This window comes from Muntiacus reevesi, chromosome 3 (assembly GCF_963930625.1).
Source record: "Muntiacus reevesi chromosome 3, mMunRee1.1, whole genome shotgun sequence".
NCBI classification, from domain to species: domain Eukaryota; kingdom Metazoa; phylum Chordata; class Mammalia; order Artiodactyla; family Cervidae; genus Muntiacus; species Muntiacus reevesi.
The window spans coordinates 250670566-250697763 of NC_089251.1; the positions used below are offsets into that span (position 1 = coordinate 250670566).

The 27198-nt window shown below is 40.2% G+C and overlaps 2 protein-coding genes across 2 annotated transcripts in view; both read right to left on the reverse strand.

Moving 5' to 3' along the window:
- Positions 1–11560: 11560 nt before the first annotated feature.
- Positions 11561–14468, reverse strand: LOC136163494 (intraflagellar transport protein 70A). Its single transcript, XM_065927929.1, has one exon. The coding sequence runs from the start codon at positions 14305–14307 to the stop codon at positions 12310–12312; it is 1998 nt and encodes a 665-aa protein (XP_065784001.1). The 5' UTR covers positions 14308–14468; the 3' UTR covers positions 11561–12309.
- Positions 14469–24010: 9542 nt separating this feature from the next.
- PDE11A (phosphodiesterase 11A) overlaps positions 24011–27198 on the reverse strand; it is a 426109-nt gene continuing 422921 nt past the window's right edge. The window contains exon 20 of the mRNA XM_065929000.1: positions 24011–24169. Coding sequence (XP_065785072.1) covers positions 24011–24169 — 159 coding nt within the window. The remainder of the gene's footprint in view (positions 24170–27198) is intronic.

The following is a 27198-nucleotide window of genomic DNA, read 5'->3' on the forward strand; positions in this document are numbered from 1 at the left end:
TGTGCCTCATTTGATATCGAACTCCAGGAAACTGTATTGAAACAAACTGGGATTTGACAGAATGAATAAAAAGACCTTTGTATTCTTGTCTTTTTCTAGGAATTGAGGCTTGAGGAATATTGAAAAGTGATGTTATTTCTATTTCATCCTTATAGTCAGCCTCCTCTGAGGAAATGGCACATAAACACAGAAAGTCCAATGTATAAAAACACATTTAATAAATGACTCCTTGAAGAATATACTGGAGAGTCTGTTTCTGTTCAGGCACTGTGAAAGCTGTAATACCTATAGGGGAGAAGGGACATGAGAAAAAGTTTGATCTTCATGAAATCTTTTCCTTTATTAAACATTCCTGTGGATTTAATCCAAGCTTTGTTTCTTCTGGAATAAAGGGCTTCATTATGCATTTATTGCTGGATGCATATACTCAGTTGCCAGTTAGTTATAACTTGGTGCCAGGATGAACCCCCATTATTTACAGTGGATTATCTATATTGAAGCTGATCTGAAAAAGATCAGTTTTGAAATCTCTTGTCATTATCATCTATTTTCTTTGTTTAACCTGTTGTTTCATCTCTGTTGACCCTGAATGATAAGTGAATAAATAACCTTTTGACAGAAATATTTATATCTTTAAGCTCAGAAGCAGTTGTTCCAAATTCAAGCCCTTTTATAATAAGAAGTGCAGAGAAAACTCTTCTCCCAAAGGAAAGCATGTCAGTGACTGAATTTTTCTTTCAGTAATATTTACATAGTAGTTTCACATGTGGAAAATTTTTACAAAATAGCCTATGATAAGCCCAAACATAAATTGAAACTAAAGTTACAGCAATATGATTCTATATACTTTCTTACTCAAGGGGAAATTTAAGCATCTTCAATCCTAACAACAATTGATTTTAAAAACACTAGTGCGAGACTCCAGGACCCCTGCAAGGAGTGGGTGCTCTGCATGTACCGCGGCTCCCTGAAGAGAGTCTTTCTGATGGCAAACAGATGGAGACCCCATAGAGAGGCAGATTTCTGCTGTAGCCATCACAGGGATATACTGCGCCTTTGAAATGACATCAGCCAGGAAATCAGTGACTGGAGTTTCAGATTTCATAGAAGGATTTTACTTTGCTTTTTGCAGGCCCAAAGATGGCAGAAGGAGGCAATAAATTCTGTCTTAGAACCTCTCCCAGTAGATGTTTAAAGAGATTATATTAGTAAATCAACTGTCCCAATCCCCCTATGTGATATGGACCATCCAGTTTGAATTTGAATTTCTTTTGTCTTGCTTGTAGAGAACTGACATAAGCCAACAATTCAGAACAAGTGGGACAGATAGGTGGAATGCAGTACTGGGAGGATTATCAAGAACTAAAGTATTTATTTTTTATGAAGTTTTCCCTGTAACTAGATTTATGACTGGAAAGGGCCAAAGCTGAAATCATGCAGTATGTAGGTTAGCATTTCTCACTGGAGAAAAGATGAGGTTGCCTCACTTTAATGCTTAGGTTTACTGTTTATGAGTAAATACTACTGTTGTTTTCATTTTCATCCTTACTCTTCTATTATGACTGTGCTTTTACTGAAACAGTCTTACATAAGTGTGGAGGAAATTCTAAAATTGAGGAATTTATTTTCCACATGAGTCACTATACACATTGATATTTATCTTGTGGTTCTGCCAAGAAACAGTGAGCAAGGCTTAGACTTAACAGCAGTTCGTTTGGGTAGGGCAAAACAATTCTCATTTACTTCTACATAAGTGAACACTCACCCAGAATTACGAAGGCACACCACATCTTATAAGTAGCCACTGCAATTTCAAATGTCTGGATGAGCAGTTAGTACTAATGAAGTCAAGGTTGCAGGCAATGTCTTTACAAAGGTCAACTGAATCACTGGTGCCTAAGGAATGGTGCTGGATCTCAAGGACGACTGGATGACTAATGTGTTGGGAATATGGATAAATATTCATTACCTCCTGGACAACACTCAAAATATATGACCTAAATATGGTGAATGTGCTCTGGATGCTTTTAGACACAAGTAACAGAGAAATTTGGTTCAAATAAATTTAATCAGTTATATTTTCCATTGTATAGGAGACCCAGTAGTAAGTCAGGCTCTAGAACAGCCGTTACAGCGGCTCAAAGATATCATCAAAGACTCGAGTTTCTTTCTTTTTCTTTGATATCTTCAAAGTCACCTTTACCCTTTAGATTGGTTTCTGTGATGGTCATACAATGGTGGCAGCAGATTCAGATCTATAACACACAGAGAAAGAAAGAGTCCTTCTTACATCCTTTTTTTTTTTTTTTAAGAGATGAAGAAAACTTTCTCAGCAGCCCTTCCCATGCCTTGGAAAATATTCATTCACATAGATTTTTCTAAATTAGTCACGAAAAGGGGTATTTCAACAGTGGGCTTAGATGAGTGGTTCTCAACTGCATTTTGAAAGTTGAGAAAAATACTGATACCTGTGTTCTATCCTCAGAGATCCTAGGATGCAGTGTGGGGCACTGAGAGTTTTAAAACCTCTGTGGGTGATTCTAATTTGTAGCTAAACATTTGAGAATCATAAATTTAGACCAAACTTCTGGAAGTGGGGACAGAATAGTAGGGAATGGACACTGAATTAAAACCACTGTAGTCATTAAATATTGTTGCATTTGCAATGTGAATTTTATTTATTTATTTATTTATTGCAATGTGAATTTTAAAAGGTGAATGTTAATATATAAATGCACACATGAGATTTGAGTCAAGTTTGGAGGAATTCATGTTTATAGCAAGACCAGATGAATGTGGTCCATACTAGGAGAACAAATTAGATGCATCCAAAGCCAACAGAAGCAGAAGATATTAAGAAGAGGTGGCAAGAATACACAGAAGAACTATACAAAAAAGATCTTCATGACCCAGATAATCACGATGGTGTGATCACTCACCTAGAGCCAGACATCCTGGAATGTGAAGTCAACTGGGCCTTAGGAAGCATCACTATGAACAAAGCTAGTGGAGGTGATGGAATTCCACTTGAGCTATTTCAAATCCTAAAAGATGATGCTGTAAAAAAAAAAAAAAAAGAAAAGAAAAGATGATGCTGTGAAAGTGCTGCACTCAATATGTCAGCAAATTTAGAAAACTCAGCAGTGGCCATAGGACTGGAAAAGGTCAGTTTTCAATCCAATCCCAAAGAAAAGCAATGCCAAAGAATGCTTTAACTACTGTGCAACTGCACTCATCTCACATGCTAGTAAAGTAATGCTCAAAATTCTCCAAGCCAGACTGCAGCAATACGTGAACTGTGAACTTGCAGATGTTCAGGCTGGTTTTAGAAAAGGCAGAGGAACCAGAGATCAAATTGCCAACATCCACTGGATCATCAAAAAGGCAAGAGAGTTCCAGAAAAACATCTAGTTCTGCTTTACTGACTATGCCAAAGCCTTTGACTGTGTGGATCATAATCAACTGTGGAAAATTCTGAAAGAGATGGGAATACCAGACCACCTGACCTGCCTCTTGAGAAACCTGTATACAGGTCAGGAAACAACAGTTAGAACTGGACATGGAACAACAGACTGGTTCCAAATAGGAAAAGGAGTATGTCAAGACTGTATATTGTCACTCTGCTTATTTAACTTATATGCAGAGTACATCATGAGAAACTGGTGCTGGATGAAGCACAAGCTGGAATCAAGATTGCCATGAGAAATATCAATAAACTCAGATATGCAGATGACACCACCCTTATGGCAGAAAGTGAAGAAGAACTAAAGAGCCTCTTGATGAAAGTGAAAGAAGAGAGTTTTTGAAAAAGTTGGCTTAAAGCTCAACATTCAGAAAACTAAGATCATGGCATCTGGTCCCATCACTTCATGGCAAATAGATAGGAAAACAGTGGAAACAGTGGCTGACTTTATTTTGGGGGACTCCAAAATCACTGCAGATGGTGATTTCAGCCATGAAATTAAAAGATGCTTACTCCTTGGAAGGAAAGTTATGACCAACCTAGATAGCATATTAAAAAGCACAGACTTACAAAGGTCCGTCTAGTCAAGGCTATGGTTTTTCCAGTAGTCACGTATGGATGTGACAGTTGGACTATAAAGAAAGCTGAGCGCTGAAGAATTGATACTTTTGAACTGTGGTGTTGGAGAAGACTCTTGAGAGTCCCTTGGACTGCAAGAAGATCCAACCAGTCCATCCTAAAGGAGATCAGTCCTGAGTGTTCCTTGGAAGGACTGATGTTGAAGCTGAAGCTCCAATACTTTGGCCACCTGATTCAAAGAGCTGACTCATTTGAAAAGACCCTGATGCTGGGAAAGATTGAGGGCAGGAGGAGAAGGAGATGACAGAGGAATGAGATGGTTGGATGGTATCACCAACTCAATGGACATGAGTTTGGGTAAACTCTGGGAGTTGGTGATGGACAGCGAGGCCTGGCGTGTTGTGGTTCATGGGGTCGCAAAGAGTCAGAATCGACTGAGCGACTGAACTGAACTCAACTAAAAGCCAATCAAAACCATTTATAAGATATTATAAATAGTAAATATCATATTAAATAATAAGCAACAAGGGATGTAGTAAAAGTCATGGCTCTGGAAAAAGGAATGCTTAACATTGATAGAGTAAGAATAATTTGGGGGAAAAAAATACCTAAGAAATGGAATGAGGTCGAGTGGAAAGAGGACAGGAGTTGAGCCAGAAGCTCTGTATTCTGATCCTGGTATGGCCTCTATTTGTTCTTGGACAAGTCCTAGTAATATCTGTAAGCCTCAGATATTTTAGTTTGATCTGCATTCCCATAATAATTAAGGATGTTGAGCATTTTTTCATGTGCCTCCTGGCCATCTGTATGTTGTCTTCTTTGGAGAAATGTCTACTTATTTCTTCTGCCCATGTTTTGATTGGGTTGTTTGTTTTTTTGTTGTTGTATGAGCTGTTTGCATATTTTGGAAATTAAGCCCTTATAGGTCACATCATTTGCAAATATTTTCTCCCATTTCATTGGTTGTCTTTTCATTTGTTTATGGTTTCCTTTACTATAGAAACACATCTATCTTTGATTAGTTTCCATTTTTTCCTGTTATGATTTGATTCTTAAAACTTTAAAAACAAACTATTTACTTGTCTGCACCGGGTCTTAGTTGCAGCATGTGGATCTCTTTTAGTTGCATGCAGAATCCTTAGTTATAGCATGCAAACTTATAGTTGCGGAATGTGGGATCTAGTTCCCTGACCAGGGATCAAACCTGGGCCCCCTGCCTTGGGAGCTCAGTGTCTTAGCCACTGGACCACCAGGAAGTCCCAATTTTACTTTATAATATTAGGATGTAACCATCTCTTGTGATATATATATTGTATTTCCTGACTTAAAGATGAATTTAAAAGTCTTCTAGTCTCCAAAGTGTATATTCTTCTTTCTGGTATATGAACTACATATATTATAGGAGATGATTTTGGCAAATTTGGAATAGCTGAGACCAAGAGGTTGACTCTTCACAGAATAGGCTCTCACCATGTATAGCAGAGACAGAAATACTAACCAGTCAGTAATTTCCTGGAGAGTTGACAGGATCTTCAAGAGTCTTTGGATACTCTGTGGACAAACTTTTTAGAGCAATTGCCATGAGTGCTGGTGAAACCTTTTGTCATATGTCTTTTATCTCAGGCATTTGCCTCTTGTACTAAAATAATTGGAAATAAAATAATAACAACAAATGCTTGCTCACACAGATTGCTTGGGTACTGATAGCACAGTACAGTTTTAGCCATTTTATAGTCTAGCCATTTTATAGTTTTTAGCCAGTTACTAGTTGGGGTACCCAGTCATTGATAAATGATGTTTAATTTCACAAATATGTGCAAATTGCACTTTTGAGCAAGGACTTGGACTTAGTGTACATGTTCACCTAATAACATTCACAGTCCAGTTATTGACTGACCCTACTTTAACAAATGCTCATTTTTCATACTAGAAATATGCATAGAACTCTATTTTCTAATAGTTTTTCTCTATGAAGGCAATTCATTTTCTAATATGTACATATTTTGCTGTAGACAAGAGTGCAGTATGTGATAGATCAAACCTGGCCCAAATCCAAGAGAGTTGATTTAAACACCCAAAAGAACCTCAGTTAATAGGGGGATTCGAATACAAAGTAATCACCTCAAACTGCCCCCATACAATCTCCAGCCAAGATAATATTTTTTAAAAAGACATAATGCCTAATATAAAACAAAATTTTTAAAAAGACTGCACTATAACTAATGAATCAATTACCTTATGGCCAATCCCCAGCTCTGTTTTTCAATGTAAAATGATTATGATACAGCAAAGCAAGTATGCTCTAGACTTAAGAGTCAAATTAATCCCCAATGTCATGGAACATTTTAAGTAATAACAGTATTGTACATCTTCATCAGTCACTGTTATTCTATTGAGATCAAAGAAAGTTTTTTTTAAAAAGTATAGGAGTTCCTGCAAGTATACAAACAAAGCTCACTGTATTCTACAAATTATACAGAGCCAGTGTTTTTAGTGATTCCTTTTAAAATTTTCCTCTGGCTTTACTAATTTAAGAATCACTTTTTATTGATGTGTTATTTCAATTTGCAAAAATGCATGGCTAAATTGTTCTAAAGTCATCGTGATAATCATAGTGCTAGGTTACCTGACACATTGCTAAAACGTTGGTATGCATGTTTAATACCTGCTTATGGTTTCAACCACCAGCCATCAGAAAATTACTCCCTTTTATAATTGACAAAAGGCAGAAAATAAAGGATATAAAAGAAAAAGAAATGGGGCTATGTGGTAAGGGAGAGATATTTTTCATTTCTTGTCTTGTGGTACATCTTATAGCAATAAACACTACTACCTCCTAAATAGACTCTTTGAATGCAAAAAAAGAAACGGCTCCAAAAGAAAGCTTTATAAACTGGAAATTCTCTTCCTGTTCATTGTGGCTTTGTCCTTTTGAAAGTCTGCATGACCTCTCCTCCTTGTATTAACACAAGGGTGTGAGGACTGATGACTGAGTGAGTTAGTTACAGAAGTAGCTCTGGCATCTGTTACTTCCACTCTGTTATCCATTACTGCTGTTCCGTTAATGGCAGCAGACATTTGATTAACTACCGAGATTTGGACATGAAGGGGATCCAAGGTGGGCCATAAAGTAAATCACATAGCTAAAGCTCTGTTTCGTCTTCACTTCAATGTTCCTTTCTTTCCAAATTTCTGGCAGACTGGCAGCTGGAGGCCTCACTTCAGGGGCATGAGAGACTCTAATTATTTCAAGAATAACTAATTTTAAAAATACATACTATAATAACGTGTTAATAAAACTCCAGAAGTATATACCATTTTTGGTATATCATCTTAGGGAATAATTAAAAGCACATATCCCCTTCTCCAATAAATAGACATCAGTAGATAAAGAGAGAAATTGAGAAGTAATTTATAAATATTTACAAAATTCTTAATTTATGCACAACCATGGCAGAGAACGAGGATTGCCTTATAATACATTTTCATAGCTAGAGCTATAAGCAAGTCTCCAAGTGAAAAAAAGACAAAAATCCAAATTTCTTAGTAGTTGTCAAAATGTTAATGCATCCAATGAGATAACAACAACATTTACCTGAGGGGTTAATGTTTACTGTCATAAGTAAAAATACCAGAAAACATTTGTTAATACAAATATATACTGTGTTTCCTGAGTGACTTGTTTATTACTATATATTCAGGTCATAGAAGGAGGCAGCTTTCTTCTGTATGACTTATATGGAAGCAGATGTTGTAGCCACAAGTAACTGTGAAGAGCATCTAGTAGTTCAAATGACTGCGACCTCAAGGGGTGAGTTTCTTAAGGCCTACAACTTGACTGGGGAAAGTCTGAAACTCAATACCTTAGTCTTTTCATTATCACTTAGTGCTCATTTCCTCCTACCTTGAACTCTCTACTTGATATTTGTTAGTATTCACAAGGAGGCACAATCGATTCTAAAACATAAAAAATGGAATGTGAAGGGGAATTTTGATTATAAAACTTAAGACCAATCAAGCAACCAAATTATGGAAGAAAAATGAAGTCATGAACCAAACTTCATACCTGAAAAAAACAGCTCTTATTCATTTAGTACTTGTACTTCTCAAAGAACTTAGCCCAGGGTCCAAACTCAACATTGCTGAGATCCACAGAGTTGAAGGACTAAAAAGATAGAGTGAAAGCATTAAGTTTTAATAAGAATTGATCTTATTGGACAGCACAGTCTATCCTGAGATAGCACAATGAACCTATATTTATTTGCTGATTAAGCAATTGTCCAGGGACTTCCCTGGTGGTCTAGTGGTTAAGATTCTTCACTTCCAGTGCAGGGGGCTTGGGTTTGATCCCTGGGGTGGGGGGAACTAAGGTCCTGCATGCCACCTTGCGCTGCCAAAAGAAATGGTCCAGCCATGGACCATTATATACTGGTCACCAGAGTGATGCAAACACACCCACTCTTAACAGTTTTTTGGCTCATGCCAGAGCCCTTTCTATAGCCTAAAGTAGAAAAGAAATTGCTCTTTATGGTTACTTGCTTATACGAAGATGTCACTCTAGCAACTGTTGCTTGAGGCCAATACCTGGTGACTATTACTGGCAGAGAGAATGCAAAAGTGATTTAGCTTATACTGCATGTTCCCTTTTTTAAAAAAATTAATTTTGTTGTGCTGGATCTTCATTGTTGCATGCAGGCTTTTTCTAGTTGTAGTGAGCAGGGGCTACTCTCCAGCAGCGGTGTGTGGGCTTCTCCTTATGGTGGCTTCTCTTGTTGCAGAGGATGGCTTTAGGCACACAGGTTCAGTAGTTGTGGCACACGCTTCGTTGCTCCACAGCATGTGGAAGCTTCCTGAACCAGGGATTGAACTCATATCCTCTGCATTGGCAGGTGGATTCTTATCCACTGTAACACCAGGGAAGTCCTCCCTACTTTTAATAAGATGGAAAAGTCCATCAAATAATATTTGTTATTATAATTCTAAGTGTACCAAGTTCAAATATAACAACTGCAAAGTTGTTGGGAAAGATTGAAGGCAGGAGAAGCAGGGAACAGCAAAGGAAGAGATGGTTGGATGGCATTACCGACTCAATGCACTTGAGTCTGGGCAAGCTCTGGGAGTTGGTGAAGGACAGGGAAGCCTGGCCTGCTGCAGTCCATGGGGTTGGACACGACTGAGTGAATAGCAAAAAAGTTGTCAAGGATAAATATAGATTTTAAAAATTTGTGAAATGGGGCTAATGAAGAATTAAATAGAAGCCATTATCAGGCATTACTACATAATCCAACCTATAATCTCACGTTGTTGTTGTTGTTCACTTGCTCAGCCGTGTCCGACTCTTTCTGACCCCATGGACTGCAGCACGCCAGGCTTCCCTGTCCTTCACCAACTCCCGGAGCTTGCTCAAACATGTCCATGGAGTTGGTAATGCCATCCAACCATCTCGTCTTGTCGTTCCCACTTCTCCTGCCTTCCATCTTTCCCAACAACTTTGCAGTTATTATATTTGAACTTTGTACACTTAGAATTACAGATGTGAACGATTCTTACTAGTATGTTCAGCTCAGTTCAGTCACTCAGTCATATCTGACTCTTTGGGACCCCATGGACTGCAGTACACCAGGCTTCCCTGTCCTTCACCAACTCCCGGAGCTTGCTCACACTCATTTCCATCGGGTTCGTGATGCCATCCAACCATTTCATTCTCTGTCATCCCCTTCTCCTCCTGCCTTCAATCGTTTCCAGAATCAGGGTCTTTTCCAATGAGTCAGATGGTCAAAGTATTGGAGTTTTAGCTTCAGCATCAGTCCTTCCAGTGAATATTTAGGAATGATTTCCTTTAGGATTGACTGGTTTGATCTCCTTAAAGTCCAAGGGACTCTTAGATTCTTCTCCAACACCACAGTTCAAAAGCATCAATTCTTCAGCATTCAGCCTTCTTTATGGTCCAACTCTCACATCCATACATGACTACTGGAAAAACCATAGCTTTGACTATATGGACCCTTGTTGACAAAGTAAATGTCTCTGCTGTTTAGTACAATGTTTAGGTTTGTTATAGCTTTTCTTCCAAGGAGCAAGCGTCTTTTCATTTCATGGCTGCAGTCACCACCTGCAGTGATTTTGGAGCCCAAGAAAATATAGTCTATCATTGTTTCCATTGTTTCCCCATCTATTTGCCATGAAGTGATGGGACCAGATGCCATGATCTTAGTATTTGAATGTTGAGTTTTAAGCCAGCTTTTTCTCTCTCCTCTTTCACCTTTATCAAGAGGCTCTTTAGTTCCTCTTCACTTTCTGCCATAAGTGTGGTGTCATCTGCATATCTGAGATTATTGATATTTCTCCCAGCAATCTTGATTCCAGCTTGCGCTTCATCCAGTCCATCATTTCACGTGATGTACTCTGTATATAAGTTAAATAAGCAGGGTGACAATATACAGCCATGACGTACTCCTTTCCCAATTTTGAACCAGTCCATTGTCCCACATCTGGTTCTAACTGTTGCTTCTTGACCTGCATACAGGTTTCTCAGGAGGCAGGTCAGGTGGTCTGGTATTCCCATCTCTTTAAGAATTTTCCACTGGGGAGCCGTAATCTCGTGACTCAAAGCTTCTGTCTGGATTCATATGTGCCTGTGTTCTTTCCAATATTCACATTCTTCTTTCAGGAATAGTTCAGTAACAGCAGTTATGCACATCATTTGTCCAAGTTAACATGCCAACAGGAAAACTGAAACTGCAAAACATGTACTTAACGTGCTCCAGAAGTTTATTTGGAACTAGTAGGTTTGGAAAGGAGTCACTTCCTTGAGCAAGGACACTGCATGTTATCTGTACTTTGTAAGGAAATGGAAAATTTTCCCCAGTGTCCAACATATAAACTTATTTAATAATCCCTTTAGAATTTCCTTCCAAATATGGGGCCATAACCATTAGCTAGAGAAATGGTATTAGCTCAGATAACAGACTAAATATAATTTCAAGCTCATGCAGAATTCACAATGAGCCAAATTCTCAGACAGATATAGAATTTCAGTACCCAAAGATATTACGCTACACAATTATTCTCAGCATGCTTCATCTGGGTGCCATTATTTTTTTTCCTCCCTGAAGAAAAAAAAAAATTATTATAGTAGGAATTCCTACTGTTCATTGAGAGCTATTAGGTTGAACCATGGGAGCTACTGTTTTTGTAGGTTGAAAACTTTTAAAATCAGCAATTTCATATGGTTCAACCTAATGTTGACTTTTCTAAACAAGGTTAAGTGGCCATGCCAGTCACTTTTATGAAGAACAAAGGTATAGGGGGTGGAGGAAAGAAATAATAAAGCTCTTGTAGCTTGTAGAAAATTAAATGTCATAAGGTTTCAGAATCCATTGATAACATTTTATGTAGAAGACTTTGATGGGGTGATTGGAATAGTGTATAATATTTTTCTTTTTCCAAGAGGTTACAACATAAAAACAAAGTTCACTATTAATGTGTCCTAAGTAGAAACAAAAATTAAAAACCAAGTTTTAGGGGTATCTTAGAACTTTATTAATAAGTGTTATTAAACAGTTAAAAAAAAGAGTAACATCATATATTCAAATTATTAACAAATGGACAAAAAGAGAACCATGAAAATCTGTCAGTTGTTTATTGTCTCCACACCACAGCACCATAGTTTTGTTATGGTATAATTTCCTACTAAATCTTGCAGGTTAAAAAAAAGTTTGGAATATAAAGAATTTTTTTAAAGAAAGCATTACCATTGTATTGGAAAATTCTGCCAAGACATAGTAAAATCTATGCAAAACATATGCATTACACATTAATGTTACTCAAAGATAAATTGTTGGAGTATAACATGAAATCTTTGAGACTGTTATTAATCTCCAGATGTCCTATATATTAACTGTGTTCTGGACTTGACAGTGCTTGGTCCCTGGAGGATAAAATCTTCTCATGCAGGATTTTTTCAGAGCATACCGAAACACAAAAGATACAAAGGAGAGGAGATGTAGGCATTACAAATACTATTAGACACAATTCCCCATTCACTGTTGAATTTTTCATAAATCTTTCTAGGGCTCAAGTTCTTTTTATTATAATCCTTTTGTGATGTTTATCAAAAGATACATCTAAATTATTTTCATTATAATTTTCAAGTGTACAAATTTCACTGTATAACAAATGTGAAGATGCCAAAGGACAAAGATAAAAGAGTTGCAAATATATAAAGTTAACAGAGCCATTTTGATAAAAGCCATCATTAGACACTACTACATATTCCAGTCTATAATCTCATAAATCAAAGCTTTTAACTCTCTGGATTCATATGTGACTGTATTCTTTCCAGTATGCATTCTTTCTTTTTCCAGGGGTTGCTCAATAACAGCAGGTATGTTCCTCCCGTAAAGTTCGCAGTGTTCTAGAAACTGAACACATTCTTGAATGACACTGTCACGAAGTACAATCATGTGTTTTGACATGTTTTCTAATAATGACAGGAAGCATCTTTTGGCATAATACCACGTATCAGTTCCTAGTTTTTTATTATAAGGTTCCAAGCTTTTGATAACCCGGGAAATACCAAAGTCATAATTTCCTTTGGCACAGTAAAGCGTCCCTATCACCAAATTCACAATGCAGAGATGGTACATTTTCTTATCTGGGTCATCATAAGAGAGCTGTTCTTCCTCCTTTTCAATCTTCCTCATCAACTCCTCAGCTTCTTCATTCTGATTTGTCATAATATATGAAACACACAGGTTGGCCAGCACAATAGCACTGACTTTCAGGATGTTGTCATAATGCTTCTTGACTATTGGCTCATAAAAACCTATGGCTTCTTTGTATTTGTTTTCCTGCATGAACAGAACATGAGCCACATTCAGCTTCCACACATCGTGGTCATTACAGAATTCCACAGATTTGCGGAAGATCTTTTCTACCATTGGGTAATTTTCAAGGTTCCAGTAGATTTTGGCCTGGGCCATCAACACAGGAATGTACTTCTCAAGGGTTTCATCATATTCATTCTCTGTCTTTTTGACAGCTTCATCATCTTTATTGTGTCTTGCTTCCTGCACTTGTTTGGTGAGTCTCCTGAGCTGTTCAGTCAGCATACCTGCTAGGCTATCAAGCTTAACGAAAGCCTCTTCAGGAGCTGTCTGGCAAGTGATCATGGCATCCAAGAAGTCATAGAGATAAGGTGTGAGGAACTTGTAAGTCAAATGGGCATTCTCTGCCAGGACGTCTGCTGCCAGGTCAAAATACTCATATTTACAGTAGAGCAGCAACAGGTTGCCAAAGGTCTCTGGGGGAAAGGGGTTCTGCTGGAGCAAAAATTGTAGTTTTTCAAACCCTTCTGTGGGCCTGGAATCCATGTTCATTAGTGCCTGATTGTGCAGGGTCACGGGGTCTAACTCTTCCTCTGCCCTTGGTGGCATGTCAGTGAGGGCTTCCTGGGCCGCCTCATACTTTCTCAGTTGGTATTCTATGGCGGCCTTGAGGTTGAAGGCTTCCACCAGAGCAGTCTGGTGAAGGACTAAGGTGTTGCCAACACTTCGAATATCAACGCCCTCAATGGTCATGCCCACACCCAGCTCTGGGTGCTGGCGGATACCATGTTCAATAATCTCCATGATATGCTTTAGGGCAGATGCATACTGTCGGCTGCTGTAATAGGCCAAAGCCAGGTTGTAGGAAAGATCAGGCCGGTAGCCCGAAGCCTGCAGGGCCGCAGAGAACTTGGAACACGCGGCTTCATAATGTCCCTCCTTGTACAGCAAACAACCCAGATTGACCTGGCCATCCAGCTCGTTCTCGCCCCCGCTGTCTTCTCCTCCTTCTCCACTCAGTAGCTGCTCCACCAGGCTCCTGGCCCCGGGCAGGTCGCCTTCGCTGTACTTGATCGCGGCTTGGAGACGGAGGACCCGGTTGTGGTAGGCGGGGTTGTCCAGGAGGAGGAATGCCACGCGGGTGGCCTCTGGGTAGAGGCAGGCCTTGTACAGGGCCTGGGCCTGGTACAGGCGGTACTGCTCCAGCTCCGGGTGCAGCTGGCCCAGCTGCTCATAGCATTCGGCCGCCAGCGCGAACTCCTGTAGGCGGTAGTAGCAGTAGCCCAGCAGCGACAGCCCGGCGCGGCTTCTCGGGCTCCGCTGGAGCTCTCCGCTCAGCAGCTGCACGGCCTCGGCGTACCGGGCATCCCGGATGAGCCGGTACACAACCGCGGTGAACTCCCCGTCGGGGATGGGCTCACCGCCCAGCCCCGCCATAACTGCCTCCGCGGCTGTGCATCCCAGTTACCAAGGCAACATGCCAACCGGAAACGGAAAACTCTTTTGTCCGGATGTTACTTGGCAATGGGAAAACTGCGTAAGGAATATAAAAGAATCACTGAAGTGAATTTTTTAATTACTGTATTAGTCCTCGAGGACTCCGGGCTGCGGAAGTCGTGAGTCACGCAAGACAGATGAAAGGCCTCGGGGCAGTTCAGAAACGGAAACTCTACTTCCCGGCATGCACTGGTCCGATCGCGCCGGCGTCGGGACGTGCAGCGCTGCATGCTGGGAGACGTAGTTTCTGCAGGACGGCCCCTCCGGAGTGGGGAAGTGAGATTTCACTTGCCTTCCATTAATGTTGTTGATTAAAATTGCTGGCTGCCTTTTGTGTCACCTGTCTCTGTCTCGGGGAAGAAAGGTTTGCGATCTGAAGCCCCTTACGTTTTTAACCTTACACACTTTGCAATATACACTCATGGTGTCGTTTCGCGGTTAGTTTTTATAATTTAATGAGAAGGAGAATTCTCTTCGGAATTCTCTTGGAATTAGAGTAGCTTCTCTTTTTAAGCTGCCTTGAGGGCACACTTTCTAAGACCTAATATGCAGTAGATAAAGATAATTCTTATTTTTGTCGTTTCCGCAAGTTAACGATGGGAAATGGTTTTGTGAATATTATCTGGTCCTGGAAGACGTTCAATGTTAGATCCAGGTGTTCCCTCCGCCCTCCACAAAGAACAGTTATTACTGAGTAGACGTGAGTGTTTAATCTTGGCCATATCTATTGGCTTGGCTCCCCAGCTTTCACTACAAGTAAGAAACCAATCTTCCTCGATCCCCCTACATCTCCATTGATCATCCATGATCTACACTGGCCTATCTAGTACCAAAGTAAACAGCGTACAAATAAAAGCATATCTTTCCTGGATACTTAAAGAGTCAATCAAGTCCTTTTGCTGCCCATAACATCTTTTCTATTTATAAATTCCAGTGCCACTACTAGCCATATTGTATGGCACTCAGACAATTGATGTACCTTATTTCTAATCTTAATTACCACCGTGTGTTCTCTTTATTACAGATAGAGAATCTGTGTACTAGAAAGTTTTAAAGAATTTCCTCAAGACCACCCAGCAAATTTAGTTTTTTGAGCAAAGAATTTGCTCAAGTGCACACAGCAGTAGTTCCATGATATTCAGCAGCTAGTTTCAGGAGGAAATATTGACTGTTTGTAACCTAGTCCCTGTATTTCCTATAGGTGAGTTTGTGAAGGCGCTGTGTTTGGTGCCATACTGTGTGCTGAAAAAGTAGGGTCTTTTTTCCTTCCATTAAAACAACCAATCAACTTGGTGTGGGCAATAGACATTTGAACTTCCATATCTGAATTGTAGCTATGAGCAGGTGTTAGAAAATAATGGGGTTGGTATAGTTCCTAGTCACCTAGTATAGCTGGCAGGAGACTTCTGTGATTGCTTATATCCAAAGCAGTTGAATTTCTGTGCTTTCAACTTTCCTTGCTGAGAAATTGACAGATCTCTGTTCTTCTGGGTGGGACCAGACAAGAAACCTTCCACTTCATGATACTGAGAAAGGGACAAAGTGTACCCATTTCAGATGGGTTGAATAGCATTCTGGCCTACCTAAGATCCCCAGAAAAAGCAATGGATAAAGTCCACTATAACTGTACTCTGAGGCTTCTTTCAACTCAATCTCTGGGTACACCCTTTTAGGGCCTTCAACCCAGGGAGGTACTTGGGCTGAGGGATGCTTGCTAGTGCTGCTCAGTAATCCAGGAGTGGGGTGGGTGGCTGGGGGAGGGTCTTCAACTTTATGACTACCTGACTATACTTGTCCCTTGGAAACTCAGGCTCAATATTAATATTTTAAAATCCTTTTGTGTGATCTGATACTTTGGGTGAGGTGCTATTAAATATAGAAATGGGAAATTGTCATTTGTATCTTTAATCAATCAGTCTGATTTTCAGGGTTGTATTTGCATCATGAAAGCATTCATCTTCAAATGGCCTCTTGGGAATCGAAGCAAACTAGAAGGCCTGTGCTCTCCCCTAGATTTCTCCCATCCCTACAGGCATCAGCTGAGGTTCCCCTCTTTGTGCTGATACCTGTCTGTGAGCATGGCTGCTGAAGTGGGCAGGAGGGAAGCTGTTCTTCCTCCTTATTTCATGTGCGGCTGCTCCTGAGGCCTGGCTTGAAAAAAGCAGGACATTCGGCTTAGACAGATGGAGGGCAGGGTCATTTTCAAAATGAAATGAGGGCACAAATCACACTGTGAAATTGGCATGACCATGCCTGCTGCTGTGATAGACCGACTTTTATTTAGTCTATGACAGGCAGTTGGGGAATAGATTAGGTTTTGGGGGGGTGGGAGATGGTGAAAGAAGGCCCTTTAATTAATGATAGAAATTCTGGAAAGCAATAAATGGGGCGGGATATTACAAAATGTCATAAAGGATCATTTTGTTTCCAAGACAATCTTGGAAAGCTGGAGCATGTATCAAAAAGTTAGTGTATTGTACCATTTCTAGCAATAAGAAAACATTTGGTGGTTGCAGTAAAAAGATTTAGTGCCTTGTTGAAAGGAATTAGACTTTAGGAAAATGGTGTTGGACTCAGGGTGCATTTTGCTGCATAAAGGGAGGCATATTTACCACACAGAAGAATTTCATTTGGGCACAATGGATAGGAGCTAAAAGTATGATATCTGGTTCTTAACATGCTTATATTTCTGCCTGTCAAATGTGAGATGACCAAATTCCATATCCTATTTTATGTATAATCTATTTGACATTCTCTTTTAAAACTAGCTGGAAAGTATGCTTTCTTATTTACCCTCTAAATGTAATTACTTCCTGTTGGTAAACGTTGGTAATTTATGAACATCTCAACAACCGTAGCTGGGGTCAGACAATTTCTTTGATAAAGGAAGACTTTCTGCCAAACCATTTCCCAGTTGTTATGTCTGGTCCCTCTCATCTCAAGCCATTTTCTTCAGGATGTGGCCAGCCCCCTTATTTGTTTAGTCCCCTTACGTCTTCCTTCCCACCCCCTGAAATCTTCCACCACAAAGGGGGCAGAAATAATAAATTTTTGTCAAATTGCTAATATAATAGATTGACTTTTCGGAGCATCTATTCAGTCTTTTAAGAGTTTAGGAAAAATTGTGTACCAGATCAACACTTGGGAACATTTATGCTCAGATGGTAAGACATTTAACCTCATGAATTCTCCTTTCACTGGTGGTTCCAGCTTTATTAATATTTTAATTAGATTTCCTTCTTGGATATACCTTTTTTTTTTTTTTTTTTAAATCAAGTACCTTATATTTCAGGGCTTATGGTGTTATTATCGAAATTAACTTATTAGGAAGAGCACAATAACATTGCTGTTTATAAACGCAATTACCAGAGAAGGCACAACTGTGGATACTTGCATTTGATGAAATCAATCAACCATCCAAACAAAGAACTACTCTAAGCCCCTGTGTTTATGCAGTACTTTCTGTACCAGGGCCAGGTCCTGCTTTGCCTAACTTCCCTCATTAATCCTCACAGCCCTACTGTGAATTAGGTAATTCTTAGCGTTGGCTCCACCTGAAAAACATGGACCACAAAGCACAAAGAAACCCGTGGTTGCCCCAGTCGAGTGCGGGGACTGGTGACTGCTTAAACTGGCCAGTAGGGGCCAGACTGCACCTCTTCCTCTCCCCTAGAGCACCTCCTCTCCAGTCGGAATCTGCTTTGGATCATTTGCTGCAGTTTGTTCTAATAGAACAGGCACAATGGTGTAAGAATTTTAAAGTTTAAGCACCGAAGCCACGGTGTAATTGCACGGCGTCAGTGGCTGGCGGCCCTGCATTGATGCGATCCCCCTGTGTAATTGCCCATGCAAATTTGAGCAATCTTTAACAGGCACAGGGAACTCGTCTGCATTGGGCTGCAGACTCTTATCCCTCCAGAAAAACTTCAGTAATTCTAAGAACCTTTTGTCATCTTTAAGATGCTCCGTGGACAGGGCTGTCCCACTATCTTCTTACACAAGCAAACATCACAGATGAAGGCAAGGTTAATGGGATAAATGGACAGTCAGAATTTAAATCCTAGGTCTTTGGATGCATGCCTGCCTCTTTCAGCCTTTAAATCATCCTTCTCAAGGGAAATAAAGAGTATTTCAGAGGTTTAGTTAAGCTTTAAGCATTTTGTTAAAAACAAAGATATTTAGTTCTTTTAAAGCAGTTTCAAAATCATGGGTTAGATGCTTGTGATATGGTCAAGCAGTCTTGTAATGTGGTATTCCTATAATGACATATCAGCCTGGGAAATCTACACAAAGGGGGTGATGTCCGATAAGTCAATTGAAGAGATATTTCACTTCTTTTGTGTAAAACAATAATAATTAAGAAGCAAATCAGCAGGGGATCCTTTTTAGATGATTGTACATCAAAATAAAATGGCAAAAATATTTTTCCCCAAGAGGATGAGATTTGCCAACACCTAAACTCTTGTTTCTATACAATGCTATTTGTTTTTAAAAAATTCATCTAAATATGATTTAATCTAAATCTAAAGAAAAAATAATCGAGATTCTAATACACATACACAGAAAATGAACACAAAGATAAATGGTGGCCTGAAATAACACATTTTTTTTTTTTACAGCAAATACTTCATTCACTTAGTAAAACAAACATATTTTTGTCCCAGTGTATACGTTCAACAATATTAGTAGAGATGTGCTACACAGGTGAATAACTTATCTTTAGTGCTATTGAGAAAGGGACTAAATATGTAAGCACATTCAAAATTAAATTAGAAAAGATGTACAACATCAAATTACCAGCTGAGGAAAAGGTACACAAGCCACGTAAGCAGGACCTCAGGCATTGTTAAGTCCAAGTGCTCAACGTGAAATTCCCCAGACACATCACTTCTGCCGTCTATATGTTTTATTCTATTATTGTTCACTTACGAAACTTATGAAATTTTGGCCTTCTTATAGCCAGACTCAACCTTTAAATTTCCTGATACATGTGAGGTTTGGGAGTTCTTTACAGCGCATGACAACTGTTTCAGAGACCGTTATTCTGAAGCAGACAATGAAATTTCACTGCAGTGGCACTGCCATAGTTTTTAGGGTCCCAAACTAGGTTTTACTCTTTTGCTTTAATGAATCCTTTTTGAATATTGTTTTTCCAGCCAAAACATTTTTCTTTATATGTAAATCTTCCCTTAATCTGTTAGATTTCTGTCCCACTTGGCAGGAGTTTTTCACACTATTAATGGAGGTGAAACTGTATTTTATCTTTCTGTAATTCATTGAGTCAGCAGGAGGAATGGATTTTAAAATAATTCTACCACAAAGTAAATTGAGCAGATTCTGTTTAATGATCTAAGTGGATCAAATATGATATATTTTGATACATGAAAAAAGCAACTGAATTCCTGTAGCATTAATACTAATTATTTCACTAACAAAATTTTAATGATTATTTCTAACCCAACCCAATGGGTATTTAAATATAAAATACCTGGAAATATGTGGACATTGCAGATTTCAGAAACAGAAATCATGTGCAATTTTAACTTCTTTTGACTCACTTTATAAATTCTAAATTAAACTGACTACTGTTTATGGGATATCTATGCTATGAGATAATCTAAAGCTGTCCTTTATGGAATAAAAGGGTATATTTAAAAAAAATTATACTGATGACCATGTCTTTTAAGATCATTAGAGGCAGGCTCAGACATATCTGTGGTAAGGTTGTTTTCGTATCGACTCCATGTATGTAACTTTTTGTTTTGTCTTTAGGGAGGAGATGACCTGTTTATCCCTATCTTGTTTGAGAAGAGTGAATAAGACAATTACATGGAATAATTTTTTAAAGTTAAACACAGCTTGGTCCTTTGGTGTAGGAGTGAACTGAATAAAAGTCAGGGCTTTTATTGTACAGGTGGAAAATCCGAGGCCTGAGGGTCCCAAGATAACAAGCCAGGCCGGGGGGCGCCCCATCCACTGTGCACTGGGGTGGTGCCCTTTGCAGTCTGCCAAGCTGTCCCTCCTGGCCGGGATTGCCAGCTATATTGTAGGTTGTGCATGTATTATCCACGTACTGACTAATAAAATGATAAATAGCCTGCCTGAGAAAAATACACCTCGTGGACAAAGTAGGATGAAGTCATTTCAACCATAAATGCCAAGAGAACCAAACATTTGGTCAGTTGGAGGTTTTATAAGAAGGTTCACATTTAAGTGCCTTCCTCCAATAGGAAATAAATATTAATAATAACAACTGGGAAATTTTCTCTTTTTCTGTTTTGGGAAAGCAGATTATATGGGTAACCACACATACCTCAAATTCTTCTAAAGTTATACATTACTTAGAAAAGGGTATTTAAAATACCCCAAACTCCCAAGTCTAACCTCTAACCTTCTGGGTTGTTGGCTCCAGGGAACCTGCTACCCTCCTTTTCTACTGTTTCATGGTCATGGAGGAACAGACCTGGGCATTAGTCAGCAGTTTCTGAATTTTGACCCACAATAGGAAAGATACCTTGAGACAGGAGAAATAGATGGAGGCAATTACAAACAGCCACTTGATTGATGGTTGACATCGTCAGGGCCCCACTGTATGGCAGATTGCAATGGTGTTGAACTCCCCTTGCTACCAGTGGATGTTGCTATTGGCAACCGTGCAGTGAAGCCAATAAAAAGGCAAGAAAATGAGAGGAAAACTCAACCTTAGTGGAAGCCGGAGGGTTTCTGCTATAAATTACGTTCCCCTCAGCAATATGCAGCATCAACATTCAGGGTAGCCACAATGCATGTAGCTGCCTGCAGTCTCCATCGGACCCTGGGTCTAGTTTTATCATAAAGCACATGCTTTAAAATTTTGCTCTAGATACACTGGCATCCATCTTTCTGGGCTATTTATTTATTTATCGTTGGGGAGGACGACAGATGTGGGTTCATCTCTGCCTCACGTGGACTGATTTTCAATTCCTGCTTGTGATACAAACATGATGTGACACAACAGCTAGAAACACCTGCAGTGCTTCTAGCTGCAGACACACAACCAGGCTCTGTCCCTGCTTCCACCCACCCTTTCTTCCTCACCTGAAGGAGGGAGACAGCCCAGCAGAAGCTATTTTCCTTTATAGCTGAGTGATTCAGAAAACTGGCTTAATAAAATCCATAAATCTGAACAACCTCCTCTTACCTGCTCTGCAGAGGCAATTTTTCCTGCACTTATTTTCTCCTTGAGTTTCTCCAGTCTTCCCCACAGAGACCGTGGTAGAGGGTAGCTGGGAACATTATTTTTTAGGGTTCCCACTCCTTCTTTCTCTCTTTTGTCAATCCCCTCCCTACTCAAGTATCTCTCTTTTCTAAGCAATTGATGACAAGACATACCTTCATTTTTTTTTTATAACAAGTCCCATTTTTCCGTGTTTGGATTAATGTTCACCTTCCCTTTGGCCATCTCTTACCACCTGCATTGGACCCTATATTTTCTTGTTAGTCATTTTCTTTTGGTTCCCCTCCTCCTCCTCCTCCTCCTCTTCCCCCATTTGCCTGGTTTATAATTTTCTTTTCCTCCATTTCTGGTCATGTAGAATCTTTCTTCTTCCTCATGGTTACCTTGCTCTTCTCTTACTTCTGTTTTGGTTCCTTAATTTACCCATTCTTTAAACATTTCCCCAATGTCTACTATGTGCCAGGAAAACAATGTCCTTGGTGGAACTTGGCCCCTCTTTCTCTGAGTAAAGTTAATAACTGACACTGACCAGCAACAATAAGAACAGAAGTGGTTTTAAATTTTAGATTTTTTTGGAACTGGAATGAACTTCAAGGTTTATCTGATCCAGAGATTTTCAAATTCCTCAGAGGCCCTTTATGGGCTGCTAGGTATGTAATCAAAGAGATGAGGCTTCATAGGACTCTCCCAACCCAGCTTCAAACAGAGGACTTGGACTTTTAGATGTTTTATGTCTTGGGGATTCTTTGTAAGATTTATTTGAATGAAGAGTTCTAAGGTTAAGTTATGTTTGAAAATAATTTCTTAGTGTAATATCATTTGACAAATGAGGAAAAAGGAAGAAGTTAAGTGATTTGTCTAAAGCCATCCAGTGAATAGTGCCAGTGCTAGGGTACAAGTCTAGCTTCTAGCAAAGCATTGTTTTGTTTTTTTCTCTTTTTTTTGGTTGCACCTCACGGCATGCAGAATCTTAGTTCCTTTGTGGTGGAAGATTCTTAACTACTAGACCGCCAGGAAAGTCCCACAGTGGGGACTTTGGATAGGGCATACCATGTCCTCAGTCTCTCAGCTTTCTAATCTCTGCATCTGTTTAATATAACTTATTCTTATCCATGGGCTTCCCAAGTGGTGCGAGTGGTAAATAACCCTCCTGCCAGTGCAGGAGACAGAAGAGACCTGAGTTCGATCCCTGGGTTGGGAAGATCCCCTGGAGGAGGGCGTGGCAACCACGCCCTGGAGAATCTATTCTTACCTGGAGAATCCCATGGACAGAGGAGCCTGCTGGGCTACAGTCCATAGTGTTGCAAAGAGTCGGTCAAGACTGAAGCAACTTAGCATGCACACATTCTTACCTTTTATAAATCTGGATTTCTGTAGGATATTTGTTCACTGCCCAGACTGTTATTTCTTAATTTTTCAAGCATTATATTTTCCACTTAAGGAAAAATCCAAGATTGGGGAGCTTTCCATTTGGCTTTCAGTTGCCACTGGCAGTAACCTTAGACTTTATACTGAGACTCATCACTAGGAGAACTCTAATATATATAAAGGTTGTCAGTGACCATTCTCCACGGCTCTGCTGTGTCCTGTGAAATGTCTCACTGTTGGAAATAGTTCTGAATGTTCTGGTGTCACTCATGGTAAATCCACCTATAGATTTTCTTTCATTCAGAGTTTAATTAAAGTCTACCAATCCATTCCTGCTAGGAGAAGACTTGATCTACATTGAAGGTTGAATCTAAAAACTAAAAAAGGGGACCACAATCCCAATGCAGTGTTACGAATCATGTGTAAACACCAATCAGACAAACACATTTGCTGTCTTCCTACTACGGACCTTTTTAGGGGAAACTGGGAGTGGCTGGTTTTTGTAAGGATAAAATAGGTGTCTCTTTTAGGTAGGCAATTCTGAAGGCTCTGATCTATCATTAACAAGCTTTAGGATTAAAAATAAGGTATCTCCACAGAATACAAATTGGGACTCTAGGGACAGTCTGGCACAAGAGGGAGCTTGGGAGAGGAAGCAGAGGCAGGCATTGTTTGGCTTGTAACAAACAGAATAGCCATATACAAAATGAAGCAGCGCTAATGACGCCTTCACTGTTCAGTGTCCCCTTAGCTCCGAGGGAGCAGGGCCAGCCATCCTCAGGTCCTGAACCCACAGCTGCCCTCTGCCCAGAATCTTCTCAACCCAGAATCTCCGTGCTCATCGGGGAAAGGTGAGGGTCCTGGAGTCTGCTGCTGCCCCCGCTTCCTCCTCTGTCCTTTGTGCTGACACCACACTTCAAGGTGAACATCCAGGCATGCTTCTCAGCACATCCCTGAGGTTGTATGTCTGTTTGAGCCTAAAGGAACCAAAGAATGGTGTGCGGGATGGAAGCCGACTCGGGGGCGCAGTCGTTTTGCAGCAGCAGCTGGCCTGGAGGGTTAGTTTCTGTCATCCCTGGTCTCCGTGACCTTGGCAGAGCGGGCGGAGGCAGTCGAGGAGACGGGCAGCCTTTTCTGGTGCAGCTCTTCCCACTTACTTCTGTTAGTGGCCACGGAATCCAACATCGGCTTCAGTTTCACATTGACCTTCACCAGTGCCTGCAAGAAAACAAAAGCGGGTGGGGGAGAGATGAACCAATCATGGCCATGGTTTTCTAGCTTTCACTTGTGAGGAGAATGGAAATGGGCTGTAAGCAATGAAAATGATGATTATTTTGGTAAACATGACCTATTTACAAGAAGCAAATATGCACTTAACATCACTGTGTTGTATTAATAGAACTTACAGAGAAAACGAAAAAGTAAGACAGATGTCTGTGTGCTGCTCTAGGGGGCGCCAGCCAATGTGATTATGACCCTGTTTTAAATTCACATCAAATAGGAAACAAAATATTCAGCTCACACATGCTTACTAATATGTGTATCTTTGCCTGCTAAGGAGGGCTCTGGATCTCAATAGACCAGGAACTGAAATTTTTACAAAAATAAACCTACCATTTGCTCCACCATAGATGATTCTGGGTGGATTCACCTGAATGAGAAAGGCCAGGTAAAGTCCTGAAATGAGAGGAGCTCATTTTTTAAAGCGCAGGATCAGGGAACTGTGCTCAATGTACAGATCACCATGAGAACATGCATGGAAATAGACACTAGAGAAAAGAAAAAGGGGTGTGGAAGAGAGGGACAGATGGAGGAGTGGGGAAGAAATGAGGGAGAGAAAATGTAGGGTGTGACCAGAGGCTGACTGACCCCCAAAGCTAAGAAATGTGAGGATCCAGCCTGCTCACTTGCAGGAGACCCTTCTAAATATCTGTTTTGCACTTAATTTTGTATCATTAAAAAAAAAAAATGGTCCCCTATTCCCAAACAGTACAAACTTCCAGCCTCACAAATCTTGGATTACCGCTCTACTGGGACAAAGCAATGAATAAAATAAGGATCATGGAGCTGTGAGGGCTTAGCCCCGGGAAATGCCTCGGTCAGCGTTCTGTGGCCACAGATTATAGCCCTAGTCCCGTGGAGACACCCTGCAGGTCGTCCCATTCATCACAAGGGAGACAAAATGTGACCATGTGACTAAACCACCGCCATTGTAGGACACCTCCTGAAAAGCCTTCAAGCCTGACCGGGGTTTGGTAGGTGCTCCAGAGCGAAGTCCGCCAACAGGAAGAAGAGTTGCTTCTGTTGAGGGTGGAATACCCTGATCATGACTGCAGTGTGTTAGGAAGGCCTGAAGCATTGCCTAAATAACATTCCGCTCTGGGGAGTTTCAGAGATACAAGTGTGATGCAACTAGATGTAGGTTAAGTGGGGGCTGGACGTCCAGAAATAATCAGGGAGCCTGCTGACCAGTGAGCACTCCACCCTGGCCTAGGTGCTGCCCCTTCACATTCACGTCCCCCAAACAGAGCATATTAGCGTGATATTTATCACACCAAGCAATGACGTCTAATTTGAAATTGGATGTATTCGTTATTCCATATGATAATAAATCACAGCAGCGTAATAATTTAGGCAGTAATCAAAATCCCCTTTACATCACGAGAAAAATGCAGGTGCCTGTTTTCTGCTCAGTGCAGAGTTTTTATTTCGACAATAGTGTAAGAGGGGGCGACACATGCCATGGTTTTTAGTATAGTTTGGCACTGCCTCCTCTTTGCTCTGATCAAGCCTTTTAATTAAACCGACCACTATAATTCCTATGGAAATTAGTGTTTATGTTATTTTCCTGCTACAAAAGCGTTTCTCTAAACTTTTTTTTTTTAATCCCAGGAGCACAAATTGGAATTTTTTTCTGCATGAAATGTAATTAAAAACTCATTTGATTACTATAGTTCTGGCTCTGTTTTACTTATTAAATTCCTGTAATCAGTTTTCTTTTATGAAGCTGCTGGGAAATGATCTCAAAAGCAACACATTTTTCTCTTCCTTGGCAGGTTCCCGAGCATTTACTAAATTACATTCATAGCACCTGCCCATGATTCGAATTACTCCACCAATTTATTTCTAAAACTATTTAAATTTATTTGGCTTGGCCCCAAACAGATTGCTTTCTTTTATCTAGCTCTTTGTTCTCTGTCTTGCTTTCTTTGTGTTGAATATAAAAATTTTTGAGGGGTTGGTACATATTTCTCAGTATTACTTTTTCTCTTTATTTCATACTCTCCTTAAATACAGAATTGCCATACTGGAATATCATTTTCTTCTAGTGGGTGCTGGCTCTAGGCAAAGGGAGCAAGAACTTCATCTTAAAGAATAATTCTTGCACTATAAATTTGTTACACATAAATGCAGTTAGCTGGGAGAATATGGAACTATTAGAATATTAAGAAGGCAAGGCATGATCCACAAATTTAAATTCCAAGGTTTATGGTGATTACGTGCAATGTACTGTCAGCAAGAGAATTGCTCGCAGTATTTAGAAAGATACAGGTATTCCTACAAACTTCTCATTAGTGGGTGATACCCGATAAATTCTGTGCAAATGCTACTGGGATCTGTCTTGTTTGACTAACTCTTCTCTTAGCAAAAGAGAAAAGGGACATGTCAGCCTTCTGCTCACTCTGCGTGTACACGCAGAGGGACACTAAACGTTATGTGCGTGGTGTAATCCACCATGGGATGCTGAGTCCCTTCGGTGACATCCCTTGGTGTGGCCTTTCAGTGTTTAGACATGTCCAGAGGTAGTAAACTCATGACCTCCCTGGGTGGGTGTGTCCAGTTACCTCTTCATCCTGATTTTAGAATGTTGTTCTTTCTACTGAGCCGAAATATATATCCCCGTAAGCAACCTAACAGTTCTAGTCCCTGGGGTGCTCTCCCTTTAAACCCAAATCTTCAGAGCAAGGAGACCCAACCAGTCCATCCTAAAGGAGATCAGTCCTGGGTGTTCATTGGAAGGACTGATGGTGAAGCTGAAACTCCAATACTTTGGCCACCTGATGCGAAGAGCTGACTCATTGGGAAAGACCCTGATGCTGGGAAAGACTGAGGGCAGGAGGAGAAGGAGACGACAGAGGATGAGATGGTTGGATGGCATCACCGACTCAATGGACATGAGTTTGGGTGGACTCTGGGAGTTGGTGATGGATGGGGAGGCCTGGCGTGCTGCAGTTCATGGGGTCGCA

Excerpts from the sequence above, each read along its gene's own strand:
- LOC136163494 (XM_065927929.1), bottom strand. The coding sequence starts at position 14,307 with ATGGCGGGGCTGGGCGGTGAGCCCATCCCCGACGGGGAGTTCACCGCG.